Source organism: Ciona robusta, chromosome 11, assembly GCF_009617815.1.
Source record: "Ciona robusta chromosome 11, ASM961781v2".
NCBI lineage: Eukaryota > Metazoa > Chordata > Ascidiacea > Phlebobranchia > Cionidae > Ciona > Ciona robusta.
Genome location: NC_143245.1, coordinates 671823 through 686119, shown reverse-complemented (window position 1 = coordinate 686119; position 14297 = coordinate 671823). Strand labels below are relative to the sequence as shown.

The window sequence follows — 14297 nt, the reverse complement described above, 5'->3', positions numbered from 1 at the left end:
TTCTAGGATCACCTTGGTGTAAAATTACTACATTTTTTGGAAACCCTTGTGAAAAACCCTATATTTTCAGTCTCACTTTTAAAGGGTATAAGCTTTATTGAAACCTGATTTCATGATTTATTCCGAATCAGATAAACATTGAAAGAAGAAGAATACTAAAATGAAGATGTTTGATACTGAAGAAATTATCAAAAGCAATGAGTCGCATTTAAATATGCAACATTACAGAAACTTATATTTGTAATAGCTGAAGAAACTTATATAATAAAAATGAAGTCACTTAGATTGGAAATGAAAATGAAGAAAAATTACATATTATTTTCAACCACCCTACACACAGTGGCCTATTAACATAATGGTGAAGAAATATCATTGAGATTCAGGTTAAACAATTACTGAGTAAAGTAAAACAGGTTTTTCTATGTATTTAATCTAATTATCAACAACTACTATCGTTGCATATGCATCACATTCTTCTTGCATTTTATATCTTCATAGATTTAACTACAACTTGAAACAAATGGATTGAATGTTTCAACCGCAGAGTTTGAGGCAACAATTTCAACCATGCAGCTTTTCCATTATCTTTCTCATTCATATACTCTTGCAGGGTATCTCTTAAGCTGGAAATATTGACATTTAAATTAACTAACGTTACAGCATGTTGTTGCAATGGTTGTTTAGTAACCAGAGGGTAGCTAGGTCAAGGCTCAATGCTGCTACCATTGTAAGAGTATAAGTGGCCGTGAACAAGACAGTTGCTCAAACCCATCGGTCTTTATCGCGTTAATCCAAATCACAACACACATAAAATACCTAGCAACCCCTAAATCAAAGTGAAATAAGAAAATTGTAATAACTTCTTAAGTTTTCTAATCCTTTATTCTACTTAACATATAAACAAGCATTTCATTTACAAAAATACACAACGTTTAAGTTGATCATGTCTGGTGCGCAAGAGAACAGCATTGATATAACAGCTATACCAAAGATGAATTACTCGGGAAAAATTACTTCATTAAAATATTCCTTTTGGCCCCTTCTGTTTATAAAACGTTTCTTCTACAGTTCGACAAGCTGTCTGGTAGCAAAAGTAAAAGAATTATTTCAGTATTACCTCATGTTATGATCAAGACCTCTGGCTTTTATGAAGATAAACGAATTAAGTTCCATCCCAATCTGCTCGAGGTGAGGAACAAGACTGTCTTTGAAGGTTTCAATATTTTCAATTTCTTCACGATTTTCTGAAAAAATGTTGTTAAATGGAATGCTGTTAGATTAGGTCGATTGGGAACACTGAAACTATCAATCGTAGATGCGATCTAAACAAGAACTCACCTTCCTCCAAAACATTCTCAAATGGATCGCCGTCAACCTTCACAAACTTCATTGATCTGTGCCACGATAAATGTTCATACAGCGACAGTAAGTGCTGCAGTTTTGTTTCCTTGGGAACTAACGCTCGCTCTTCTAAATTAACTTGCAAAGTTTCAAACAAACCAAGCAAAGGTTGGTCAGGGTTGCCAGGGAACTGGAATAATATGGTGAATTGTAAATCGAATGTTATAATAATTCCATATTTATTCTGTTAAATAGTTAAACGTTTAAGTCAACTTATCCTAGTTAAAAAGTCTGCAGGCTAGTTTTATACGAGGTGTGTGTGACGCAGCCAGGGGGGGTTCGGAGGTCGTGAACCCCCCCCCTTTTAAACCCCCCCCAAATTTTTTTTTTTAAATTAAAAAAATTATTTATTTTTAAAAAATTTTTTGATTAAAACCCCCGCCCCTTATTTTTTTCTGGCTGCGCCACTGAGCGTGTGTATTAGTTTTACACGAGGTATGAGAAATAAAGCACCAGTGTTATAGAAAATGTAAATATTATACATGAATTATGATCTGCAGTTATACCAACTGTCAAAATTTATATAAAAATTCCACAAAACAGTTGATAAAATGTTGTTGATTTGAAATCACCTTTGCCAAGTATGTGATAGCAAGTGTGATGGCTCTCACAGCATCGCAGATATCAGGCAAACCTTTGTTTCCAGCAACAGCGTTCACTTTCTGGGACATTTTGTTCGGCAGAGGTTGCTGTTTGGGGAATAAAGTTAAAATGTTAAATTAAAACTCTAAAAAGTGAATTTATCAATATTTAAACATTGCATAATTGGCTGATTAGGCAGAAGTAATGTTACTTTAGACCTGGCACACAAGAGGACTTTGGAATTAACAAGGAACAGAAAATTATCAATATTATTTTTTAATTTTTATTTAACAGAAGCAATTTTTTATAGTTGTGTACAGATAGTTCCCGCTGAGCTAAATCTAACGATACCAATTTCCCCATTCAACACAATTCGAGTTATCATCCTTCAATTTAGCTTATTAGGGTTTTACCTCCACAACACACAAAAGACTTCAGTTTTGTTTAAGACATCCTGAGTAAACAATATGAACACCTTATCTCAACATACCTGTTGAACGTGTTTCATCATTGCCTCACATTCCCTTCCTATCCCCATGTCTTGATAGTATACCATGGTGGGGAGAGACTGGGGATGGAAAATAATAAATAAATTGAAAACAAAATATTTTTTTGGAAATATAATATTTATTTCCTAATTAGAAAACAATTACATATTAATACAAATAAATTCATACAAAATAATTCACTTTAAATAAAAAGGTTGTCAATTAAATTTAACAACTTATTTTTACAATACATGCAAGGTATGTGAAATTGAAACAAAATTTAAACAAACCTGTTCATTTATGATGTTTTTATGCAGAATGTACTTTTCCAAAATCTGAAATTAATTATAGTGTGCCGTCACTATTCCATAAACATTATTAAAACTTCTGTAAAACAAACTAAATAGAAAAAACTTTGTTAACAGCCAAATTTAGCGGACACTTTTTGTCAAGCAGTTTTTCTTCAAACCTTGTTTTTATTGACTATCGTTTTACTGCTAAATTTCCCTTTGTTGTTTAAATGAATTTAATCTTCGCTACTGCATTCAAAAAGATAAACTTTATGTTATACCAGATTTTCCCCATACCTGTTTTTCAAGTGCTGGAATCCTGTAGCAGATGATTTGTTTTGATCCCCCATCCCTTGTAGTGGCTTGGTATTGTGAGTTAGCGAGGACAACTGGCAACAAATCTTTATCGCAGTCGAGGTTTATCAAAGAATTTGGCGTCAAATTGGCAGACTCGATTACATCAAATCTGTAGCAATACAATACAAGTCATTATTTATAAATAGTTTAAGTGACCACTGGGTTAAAGGGGTTAAAAAAAATAGTCATATGTTCACTTTTAGGTAGAAACTTGTATATTGGTTTTGTTAAAAAGAATAATGTAGTATTAAAGCAGTCAAATGTAGTTTTATAGCATTCATAAATTGTTATTACTATTCACTTAGATAAAGCTGCGGGGCAAGAGAAATTTTCTCATGAGATAATGGCACACCATATAAAGTGGCTATATATTATGTTCGCATTTGTTACCAAGTATGCAACTTTGTTATTTTTACAATTTATTATTGGTAATTGGGTTGGATCAATCACAATTTAGCGTCTTGGCAAAAAAAACAACATAAGCACAAAATGGTAGCACTTGCAGCTTAAATAATTATGTTGAACACTGTAGATGCTGAAGTTGGTTAGAGCATCTTTAACCTAGAGGTAATGGGTTCAAGGCTTGTTACTGTTACTATTGTGGGTGTATGTGTCCTTGGTCAAGACACTTAACGGCAATTGCTTCAACCCAGTGGTCATTAATGGGTTGTTCAAGTTGTCAGCCATACAATATTTATACAAACAATTATGCACAGAATTACATACATGGTAACTCGTAAGATGGCACGAGGTGTATGAAGCAAAACACCTGTGTTATAATGACTATCGTTTTCCGGGCCATGCAAAAATAAGTTACATTTATTCATCCATTCAATAGGACTTACTCAGGCTGTGGCTTTATAAGTTCTCTACATTTATGTAGCAATGTATTCTGTTGTTCCACCACGTATAGTGTAAGTGTGAGTGCGCAAATCCCCCTTCCAGCTGAGCTGGGGATGAACATCGACAAAGGAGAAGTTTCATCAATATCAGACTCAAATATTCCATCGGGAACATTGTTGCGTGGAAAGCTTTCTCTTAACTAGAAATTAAACTTTTTGCAATTTTCGGGAAATTTTAAGGGAAATTTTAAAATTCTTAATATAAATTTTGCATGAAATAAATTTGTATGTGATTAGTATATTTCACCGCAGTAGAACTTTGCCACGTGTTAAAATAAGAAGTCATTAATAAGGGAAATTTTAAAAATAATATAAATTTTGCATGAAATAAATTTGTATTTCTTAAAATACTAATATGACCAAGCCTTTCCTTAAAGTAGTAAATAACTAACACATGTAGATTAATGTAATGTGATTTGTTGCCAAGTTTTTACCCATTTAAAAACAGGCAATTCTAAAGCAACGAAAATCATGAATTAATAAAAACAATAAAAATTTAAAATACTGACCATGTTCCAAACAGAGATATAAGTTTGAAACGCGTTTCTCACAGAAGGAATGTCGTTCTCCCTCAAATAATCGGCCATATTTATTTCATCCATGTCTTTTATGTCAACTTTTTGTCGATATCTGGTAGAAATAGGTCACAGTTTAAAAAGAATAAACCAACATTACAATAAAAACCAAATAAGTAGGAATTGTATTTTTAAGTATTCATTGTTTTTGCAAAATGATATTAAATTAGTTTTAGTGGTCGCACGCCTTTATCTCAGAGGATACAGGTTCGAGGTTCTGCGCTGCTACCATCAGGAAGACACATAACATGAATAGCTCAGTGATCCCTTATTGGTTGTCTAACTTGTTAGCCATACAATAAAACAAACAGATCCAATAAGATAACACATACGTGGTAAGCCCTAAGCAGGAAAGTTTGTAAATTTTTTGAAATTTAAGTATTTCAACAATTATTTGAATAGTATTCTTACTTTTGTATCAACGTATTCTGAAGAAACAAAATTTCTGGAAGCTTTTTCACTGTTTGTAGATGGGGGACGTTTAGGATTGTCTTCAATACAACGCCTTCAGCTACAAATAATATGGTTTGTTTAGATATAATGGTTCATCATTGTGCACCATGAGTTGTGGCTTCATGCACCTGTCAGTGGGCCAACAATTTTGTTTTATCTCTAAACAATATAGTATACTGCCACTTTTTTAGTAATCCATGAGTTGTGACAATTTCTACTAGTTATGTAACATAAGGGCATTCATACTGACCAAATTATTATACGACCTAATTCTCACAGTACCATATTTCTTTTATAAAAACTCTAGTTACATAATACTTAAAGTATGACCATTCTTAATACTGTGTTTTTGCCACTTACTATTTCCACCACTTAATGCCATACAGTTTGACTAAACAACATATTTTTACCAGCACAACCCGTACTACAACATGTTTAAGATTAAGCTTACCATTTTCTGTTGATACAGAACCTTCCAGATGTTGCTTCAGATGATCAGTTGTGATATGGATCCTGTATCGCCATAGAAACCTTTCATCCCATGATGTGATTTCTTCTTCATTCACTTCTGTCTCCTCTTCATCTTCTTGCATTTCATAAACCAACCTAAAAAAAAATTTTGCAGATATTATTGTTAAGTGTCTTTCACACAATTACGTATGCATTTCATAGTGGCAGCCTTAAGCGTCAAAGCTGTAACTTATAGTTCAGAACCATGCACTTTAACCGCTATGACAGGGCACCAGGATTAAACAGGTAGTTAATCAAGCAACGGAAGACCACATTTTATTTTATTCTATATGGGTAAGGTGCTGCAGGGACCTGAGATTTATACCAGGATTAGCCCATTACTCCACTCGACAGCACATAAGGTTAGAGTGCGCAATGCGTATACTGCGATAATCAACTGCTGCCCCCAATAGTTACAATTAAAATCATGCCAAACATGTTTCTCGAGTTAAATCTGTACAAAAGATTAATCTACATACCTCATAAATTCATTATTTTTAACAAGTTAAACCTACATACCTCATGAACTCATTCTGTTGTTCAAACTCCAAATACATCTTCCTTGCATCATCAATGTGTTGATCAGCGTTTGTAAAATATTCAGCGAGATACAAACGATGGAACTCGCTCTCCCACAACTTTCTTCCATTAAGAGTTGACAAAGTTGCGCCGCCAACTTGGTTGGTCTGTTAAATGTTTACAAAACGTTTTATGCACATCTAAGTGCAAAACAAGAAACACATAAGATAACATTGGAAAACCTAAACTGCAACAGTTTACAACTTAATTTGTATATTATTTAAATTTAAACTATTTCTTAAATACTTAATAAAATGTGTTTACATAATTCACCAATTTTTAAATTGCAAAGTTCGTCACATCGAAGTAAATTAATGATATGTTAAAACTATTTCTGAATGTATTTAATTTAAACACAAACAGTCGTTATTACCTCATCAGTACGGATTTTCTTCATAATTTGGTGAAGAAGCAAGAAAACATCGTCAAAACTTTTGCCGAACAAATCTGAGAAGTTTTTCAAATCTCTGAGCAGATGATTTTGTAAATGTTGATGACATTCTTCTGCCGCTGTTTTTTTAAGACACCTGGTAAAGTTGAGCTAGTGATTACAATAAAAACATTACTTTTTTTTTATTACTTTTAGAATAGCAGAGAAATGGCTTAAATAACTTGGGGTAGTTCATTGTGATTTCCACATCTGTTGGGTTGGCGAAAGGAATCAAATTTAGTGACCATCAGTTAAGACATTGTTTACACATTTGCAATATTTTTAACTATCATGTGATCTTGGTATTCATAACAAAGCAGATATTCATATTACGTATAAGCATGCAAACAGAGGGAAGTTTAAGTTACATTACATACCTTGCCACATCTCCACAATTGTTCACTCTCATGTAGAATATTAAATGGAGGAAGAATCTTTGAACACAAACTGAAAGTCGACTCAATTCGCGCTCAGGTACTGAAGGTCCCGGAAGTCCAAGTTTGTATCCGGCTTGACTGCTTTCTGTGATTTCTTCTGCTCTGTTGCCTGGTTGTAAAGTACCTTCTTTCACACCTCCAATAGGTTGACGACAGTCTGGGCATCGTATGTTTGTGGCTACTGGGTTAGTGCAATCACCAATAAAATATGGGTGACCATTTGGACATACATAGGATTTAGGAGCCCGCTGTTGATAACCCGGCATTTGAAGTTTTATAATATTCATAACATCAAAGTATGATGATTGTGGCATTGTTGGCAGGAACATTGTTTCTATTGACCCTGGATTTGTCATCAAGGTTTTCAGATCATTCAACAAAGAGCTTTTGCTTGCAATAAGTGAGAGGCCTAAGTCCACCATCACATCATGAATCTTCTTTAAAACTGGGTTGCTATCCTCACCATTCATTGCAGGATCTTTGGGTAAATCTTGGACAAATTTTATCATTAAATCTCCTTTGTCATCATCAAGTTTCACGTTTTCTTGCAGATATTCAAAGACTGAAGTTTTTAACACTTCAGGTTCAGTTTCTTCACAATCTGGAACCCATTTAACCAAAGCCAGTGAAACCTGTAAAAACTCCTCAGTGGATTCTTCAGCCAGGTTACAAAGCTGTGTCAGATCATCTTCATTATCCATACTGTTGATATGTATTAAGGTTTGAACAGCTGCACCATATGTTTCACCAGCTGTGGTGAAAAAGCTCAAGTTCTTCTTGATATTTTCTTCAGACATCCCAATAACAGATTCAAAGAGCCTTGAATAAAAAGGTAACTTTGATAACTCTTCAAACAAATCTTCACCAAACCTTCTGCAAAAGATCTTCACCAAATATCCAGCTGTTACTTTAAGCAGTGGTTGGTTTAAGAAGCCACAAGCATCTTCAAGCAAAGTTGCTTCATTTCCAGTCAGCGTTTCTTCTGTGATCTCTTTGTACATGCACCCGACCAATACAGAAGCCAGGAAACGTAGCTTGGCGGTTAATCCAAGGTTTTGAAGTTGTGTAAGTTCAGGCAAATCCTGAAAACTTCTTTGAATTTCATCAAGTTGTTGAGAAGCAAAATCAACCAGAGCTAAAGGATTCTTCTCGTACATGGCAGCGACTTGATTATTCAGTGAATCTTCACAACATTGAACGTAAACCATCATCAGTTCTCTTTTATCTTTGACCACTTCGTTAACTGTTTGGAAATGTTGTTCAAGCTCTGTTTCAATGATCTGTGTGTTGTATCTAAGGAGCAGCTGCAAAATAAATGATCTAATGGTTGGAGATTCATCAAAAGCTGCATTATGTGGGCTCATTTCTCGGGTGTTTTGGCTACAAATAACCAACTCATGTAAAGCTTTCGAGACATCCTTGTCTAAGCAGGTTTTGCTTTCAGTATTTCCCGATTCTGGAAAACACAGTGTTGACAAATATTCCAAGAAGAAACTTGTGCTGTTAGCTTTGAATGTTGCAAGTTTACTTTCATTTTTATTAGAGAGTTGTGTTGGTTCTATATTGAAATCATCAGGAATACCAACTCTGCATGTTGGACAATTAGTTCCATTCTGAATGCACTTAAAGCACATATGATGTTTGCATGGAAGAACAACCGGATCCACCACTTTTGCTTTGTTGCAGCTTTTACAATTGATATTCTCCCAGTTTACCAAAAACTTTAATCTGACATCATTGGTGCAACCTCTTAGGCTTTTTATCACAATGTTTAGGAACTTTCCGCTTTGTAAACCTGCCATATAGGCTCCCCTGCACAATCTCTTAGCTAATGGAGCGAGAATTTCAAGATATTGCTGAAAAATATTTGGCTCTAACCCTGGTGGAACCAACTGTTGCAGGAATAGATCAGTAAATGAAATTGCTTTGAACAACTTTCTGGTCTCCTGATCACAAGTTTCAATCAGTTCAGATGAAATAGTTTTAAGTAGTCTCATTGAATTTGTCCATTTCTGGTATTTTTTAAACTTGCCCAAGTTGTCTGCATCACTGTTCATTTGAGTTACAACAATGCGGAAAGCAGTGACTGGTAGCATCAGTTGGCATTTGTTTGCTTGGTCTTCTTGACATCTTTTAACATTCCCTTTGTCAAGGACGCCTGGGAAGAGTGAAACCAACAAGGAAAACTGATTCAATGCAGATGTGGATTGCTTCATAAGTGTAAACGCTCTGAATACAGGGTTGGAAACAATATTTGGATCATGACTTGCTGTGCACATTTCCAGGAATGCTTGTTGAATGACATCATATTCAAGAGGGTTATCACTTTTGTGGTATAGATGAATCATATCATGCAGGTAATGCTTCAACACAGTTCCCATTTTGTGATTAAGCGCATCTAGAATTGGTCTGTTTAATGCTGACTTGGTTTGCAATTCCATAAACTTCTCTGCCACGTTCCCCACCCCAGTTTGAACCAATGCTTCCCAGGATTGATTAAATATACCACATAGCCTTCTACTAAAAGGGAATTTGCCAGCAAAATGAATTGATCCTTCAATCTTATAAGTTGCTGCCTTTCCAACAGTGCCATGGCTTTTAAAGTCAGAGATTTCGGGAAGAATGAACAAACTCATCCATAGGTCACGCATTTGGTTTTGTTCATTCTTTGATTCCATTTCCTGCAGCAACAAATTTAAGTTCTGGTCACTATCTATCTTACTGATGATATAAGCAAGAATATTTTCAGTAGTGTTCTTCAAAGACAACCACAGTGTTTTCTGGAGTGTCCCACCCTCACTTAAAGATGTATGTGACATAGCTTCACGTACATACCACGGACGCCTGAAATCAGATATTTCTCTTTCTTGTAATATCTTTACCATGTATTTGAGCATATAAGGCAGAAAGTGTTGACCAACTTCATGTTTGGATGAGCACAATGAAGCAAGTTCATGGATAAGGTTTTGCTGGTGTGCAGTGGAGTCACTTTGTAGTTTCAGCATTGCTTGTGGTATGGATTTTTTCACCAGTACTTCCATATCTACAAGAGCATCATCTTTGTCTCCACGCTTAAACGCTTCATAAGAAACATCCATCACTTTGTGGATGTTTTTGTCCCAGAATTGACTTGGTGGGCCGATGTAGTCAGTGGACATTCGTAACTCATCCACGTGGACTAAGGTATAATCTGAACTATGGATTCCCATCAGTTTGTTTCCAACAAGTTCGTTGCTTTGTCGTTCCATGGTGTACAAGAACGCAACACAAACTTTTAAACAATCTTTCTCCCTCATTAAACGTAGGTTGTTTTGAATGCAATTCTTGATGCTGTACTTTGCACAAGCAATTAAGTTGCCGTGAGCATCAGCCTGAGGACATTGAATGAGTAAAACCCAATGCTCAATTTCATCCTGCGGTTGTTGCATAAGAGTATGTTTGAAAAACGACTCCACATGTTTTGCATAGTCATCTTCTGTTTTAAACTGTTGTAAATTGATCAAAGTAACTGAACGCTTCTTCAGTTTCAGTTTTTCTTCAAGTTTTTCTTTATCTTTGTCTGAAAGAATCTTTGAAAAGGAAGTTACTTCAAAGAGTTTTAGTTGATCTTCAGTCCCAATAAACTGTTGGCCAAGTAATTGCGATAAGCTGTCATGAGTTTGATTCAAATATACATCTTGCCACCCAGCAGCTTCTTCTTTCAATCGCGAACTTCCCAATCTAAAAACAGAATCCATGGTTGCAGTGTTGAGAAGCTTCAACTGTGCTTGGTTATAAGTTTCATTATCATCAGTTGCTCCTTTATTTCTCTGGTCTTGCACAACAAGAACAGCAGATGCTGAGCTATCATCAATGTATCCAACAAAGGCATCTTGTTTTGTAAACTGTTTGAATTGCCTTTTTTCATGTGCTGGAACATCAATTGCACTGAAGTGTTGCACCCACTCATTTAGTCGATATGCAGCTGCCTTTTGATCTCCATCAAGTATACTTTCGGTGGTAAAGATATATTTTTCCAACCTGTTTATCAAAGGGATTGGAAACTCGTTGTACACAATGTTCTTATCCTCAATCACAATAAGTTTGAAGTCTTTGGAGACTCTGCATTTGACTCTGTGCCCGCCCAGACCAAGGTCAACATATCTCTGACCCGCAAATGTCACATAGTGCTGGTTCAGAGCATCATAAAGTGACTCGTACAGATCTCGTAGGTTCAGCAATACTACAGTAGCACCGGACTCCATGCATGCTTTGATGCGATTGATGTTGCGGCAAACTTCTGTGTAGTTGTTGTCTTGGGGAAAACTGGACCCAAATATGACTTGAAAGTCTTGCAGGTTGGCAATCTTGCTAAGAAGGTTTATTGCTGAGAAACTGTTTGTAAGAAGAAGTAAAAATCTACTTTCTGAGCCTTTCTGCAAGTTTTCTTGAACAAGTTTTTGAATAGACATCCTCGGGATAGCTTTAAGTTTAGGCAAGTGATTTAAAAACATCTGAATACAATCTTCTTTTCCACCACTGAAATTACGTACTATAGCGTTTAAAATGTGATAGTTTTCTAATCTTTTTTCATTGGTTGAAACAACTGCAAAGATCATCTTGAGGAGTCCATAATAATCACGAAGTCCAAAGAACTCTTGCTTTTCCTTCTCTTTAATATCCAAATAGGATTGAGTGAGGGCTTCAACAAGTTCACCAACAACTTGAAAGGACTTGTTATCAGATGTAAATATTCCTTTTGCAGTAAGTTTCAAGTCAACCTCTGTAGGTTTACCTCTGTGAACGAAAATGCCCCTGTTCATCTTTGCAGGGTCCAAAGCCCAATTTGAAATCCCGACAAATCCAACTTTTTGAAACCTTTCTCCTGATTTTGCATCGGCATCATCTGCCTTAAGCTCACAACCTTTCTCAAGCAAAGGATGCAAAACTTTAAGCGGCATCTTTGGTGAGTCTTCTGCAAGGCCAACCTCATCTAAAACAACAACTGCCACAAACTTCTCTTTATCTTGTTTTCTTTGTAATTGAGCGCATTGGTTGAATACAGCTTCAATTCCTACAGCATCCGACACAGCACTGCATTGAAAAGAAAGAACTTGAACCTGTTTTAACTTTCGAAACATCTCATTTCTTGCATTGGGACCTTGCATGGCATCTGTTACAATTGTTTTTGCCAGTGATTTTGAACTGCCAGGCTTTCCAACCAGAAAGAGTGGGATCCTCATTTCAGCGCACATTATTATCATAAACACATTTTCTCTCAGAGCTTCATTTCTTGCAATGTCTTCGTCAACTGTGATGTTTCCTAGGAAAACTTCTTGACATGCAATGATCTCACGTTCCAAGTTTTGTACAGTTAACGCGTTGTTGTGTCGTAGCAATACACTGCTGATTATTTCAAGGTAGTCCTCTCGATGTTCTAATGTAACATAGTAACACATACTGATGGCATGTATCAAAGACCTGATCATTGGGGTAAGGTTAAGCTCCGTTTTTTCTTGAATGTAAGGAAAGAGCCAGTTGTTGTTCTTGTGAAACCAAGAGATACATTGCAGACATCTTTCCACATCTCGTAAACTGACAAAGCTGCATTGCTCTCTCTGCTCTCGCATGTATCTCTGAGACTCGGCAAACACTTTAACGATTAAGTTTACAGTCAACTGATCCAAGTGTATGTTAAGAGCTTCTCTTAAATGTGAAACCATTTGTAAAATGTAAATCTTTTCAGCTTCATTGGTGAGCTGACCAAAATCCCAAACCAGAGGTTGCATACTTGGCGGTAGAGCTATTACTTTGTAGACTAACTGCCGCATTGGAATATTACCAAGTTTATCTGTTGTATCTTCTGTCTTCACTCGAAACCCAAGTCCTGATTGTTCCATGTTCTTCAATGCTTGTTCAGTGTGTTTTCTGTAAGGATTACAAGCTGCTACTATCTTCAAGTTTCCTTGATCCATATCTTCCCCACACACTGTACCATCGCATACAAACTCTTTGATTGCGTAGATAGCTTCTGTTGTGTTTGCCTCATCAAGGAAGAGCATCGTTTCCACATTTTTCTTTGCATTTGTAGTTGCTAGTTTGATAGCATTCCTTGCATGCTCTTGTATTGCAGGAACTGTTATCCCACCATGTACTCTGACAATAATCATGTTGTTCACATTCTCAACACCTTTCCGCTTGATTGTCTTCAGTTTGCTCATAAATTCAACCATCCTTGTCTTCCCACATCCAGTCTCTCCCATAATCACCACAGGGATTCCACATCTAAACCTCATATGGATTGCCAGCATTTTAAGAACATTGTCAGTCGTCAACTCATATGTAGGATCTGGGTCCACACAGTTTTCAACACCAAACACTTTACAAAGCCTTTCAAGCTTAGCTTGCCTCGATAGGCAGTCAAAGTTTTCTTGTATGTTCACTCTCTGCAACTCTAACCCTCTGACAAGTTTGTGGTGAATCAGGCCACGTTCTAACACTGTGTTGTTCTGGGGGTTCAACAAGTTCCCAGCCCTATCAATGCGAAAGTTTATGAAGCTCATTGAAACTCTATCTTCGTTGAAGAACAAGTAGGGATGCGGGTTCTCCTCCCATCTCCTCCTGAGCTGATGAAGTTCAAACACAGCTTGCTCCTGATGATCTAAGTTTCCTGTGTCTTCAAGTTGAAGAGAGGGAGTCGCAAAGTCTTGTGACATCCTGATCATAAAACGAACGACAAAGTTCTTGAAACCTGTTAAACTAGAATCGTGGCCAACCAATGACATGTCACAGAACAATGAGCGTTCACAATCTAAAAGCTGGATGTTCAAAAAACTTGCAAAATGTCTCAATTCTGACCAACTTGGTTTCTTTATATTACAATACTGGAGCAATACTTTCAAACAATCTTCTGGATTCCCTTTAGGTTTCTGGTACTTGAATTCATCAAGGACTTGCCTCTTTGTGTACATGTCCAAGTACTGGTAAGGTCTTTGGTAAGTCTCACTGTAAAATTCTTCTTCGTCCATGAGCAGATGTTTCCCATCTTCATAATTACCATCAAGAATTTCACGAGGAGACAAGCAAGTAACAGATGGAAGCAAAGTAAGAACACTCTCCTCAAGCTGTGCCTGGATAAAATAATTGTTGAATTACTCACAAATGCACATATGCAAATTGTTATGCACAAGCCCAAGATAAGTGTTGATGTCAATCTATTGCCCCCATGCAAACCCTATTCATAAAGAATTATTCGGCCTCACAAGGTGTTATTGTAAATTAATATATTAGCTTAACCAAGGTTTCTGCAACCCA

General features: G+C 36.2%; 1 protein-coding gene across 1 annotated transcript in view; it reads right to left on the bottom strand.

The window, feature by feature from the left end:
* Positions 1 to 290: 290 nt before the first annotated feature.
* The window catches only part of LOC149727558 (E3 ubiquitin-protein ligase rnf213-alpha-like), a 42461-nt gene continuing 28454 nt past the window's right edge, over positions 291 to 14297 (bottom strand). Inside the window, exons 52-65 of the mRNA XM_089888721.1 lie at positions 6945 to 14113; positions 6511 to 6664; positions 6078 to 6244; positions 5500 to 5654; positions 5007 to 5106; positions 4530 to 4650; positions 3964 to 4160; positions 3059 to 3227; positions 2762 to 2806; positions 2474 to 2551; positions 1974 to 2090; positions 1339 to 1531; positions 1118 to 1244; positions 291 to 623 (exon numbers count right to left, since the gene is read on the bottom strand). Of these exons, the coding sequence (XP_089744847.1) occupies positions 485 to 623; positions 1118 to 1244; positions 1339 to 1531; positions 1974 to 2090; positions 2474 to 2551; positions 2762 to 2806; positions 3059 to 3227; positions 3964 to 4160; positions 4530 to 4650; positions 5007 to 5106; positions 5500 to 5654; positions 6078 to 6244; positions 6511 to 6664; positions 6945 to 14113 (8931 nt within the window). The 3' untranslated portion in view covers positions 291 to 484. The remainder of the gene's footprint in view (positions 624 to 1117; positions 1245 to 1338; positions 1532 to 1973; positions 2091 to 2473; positions 2552 to 2761; positions 2807 to 3058; positions 3228 to 3963; positions 4161 to 4529; positions 4651 to 5006; positions 5107 to 5499; positions 5655 to 6077; positions 6245 to 6510; positions 6665 to 6944; positions 14114 to 14297) is intronic.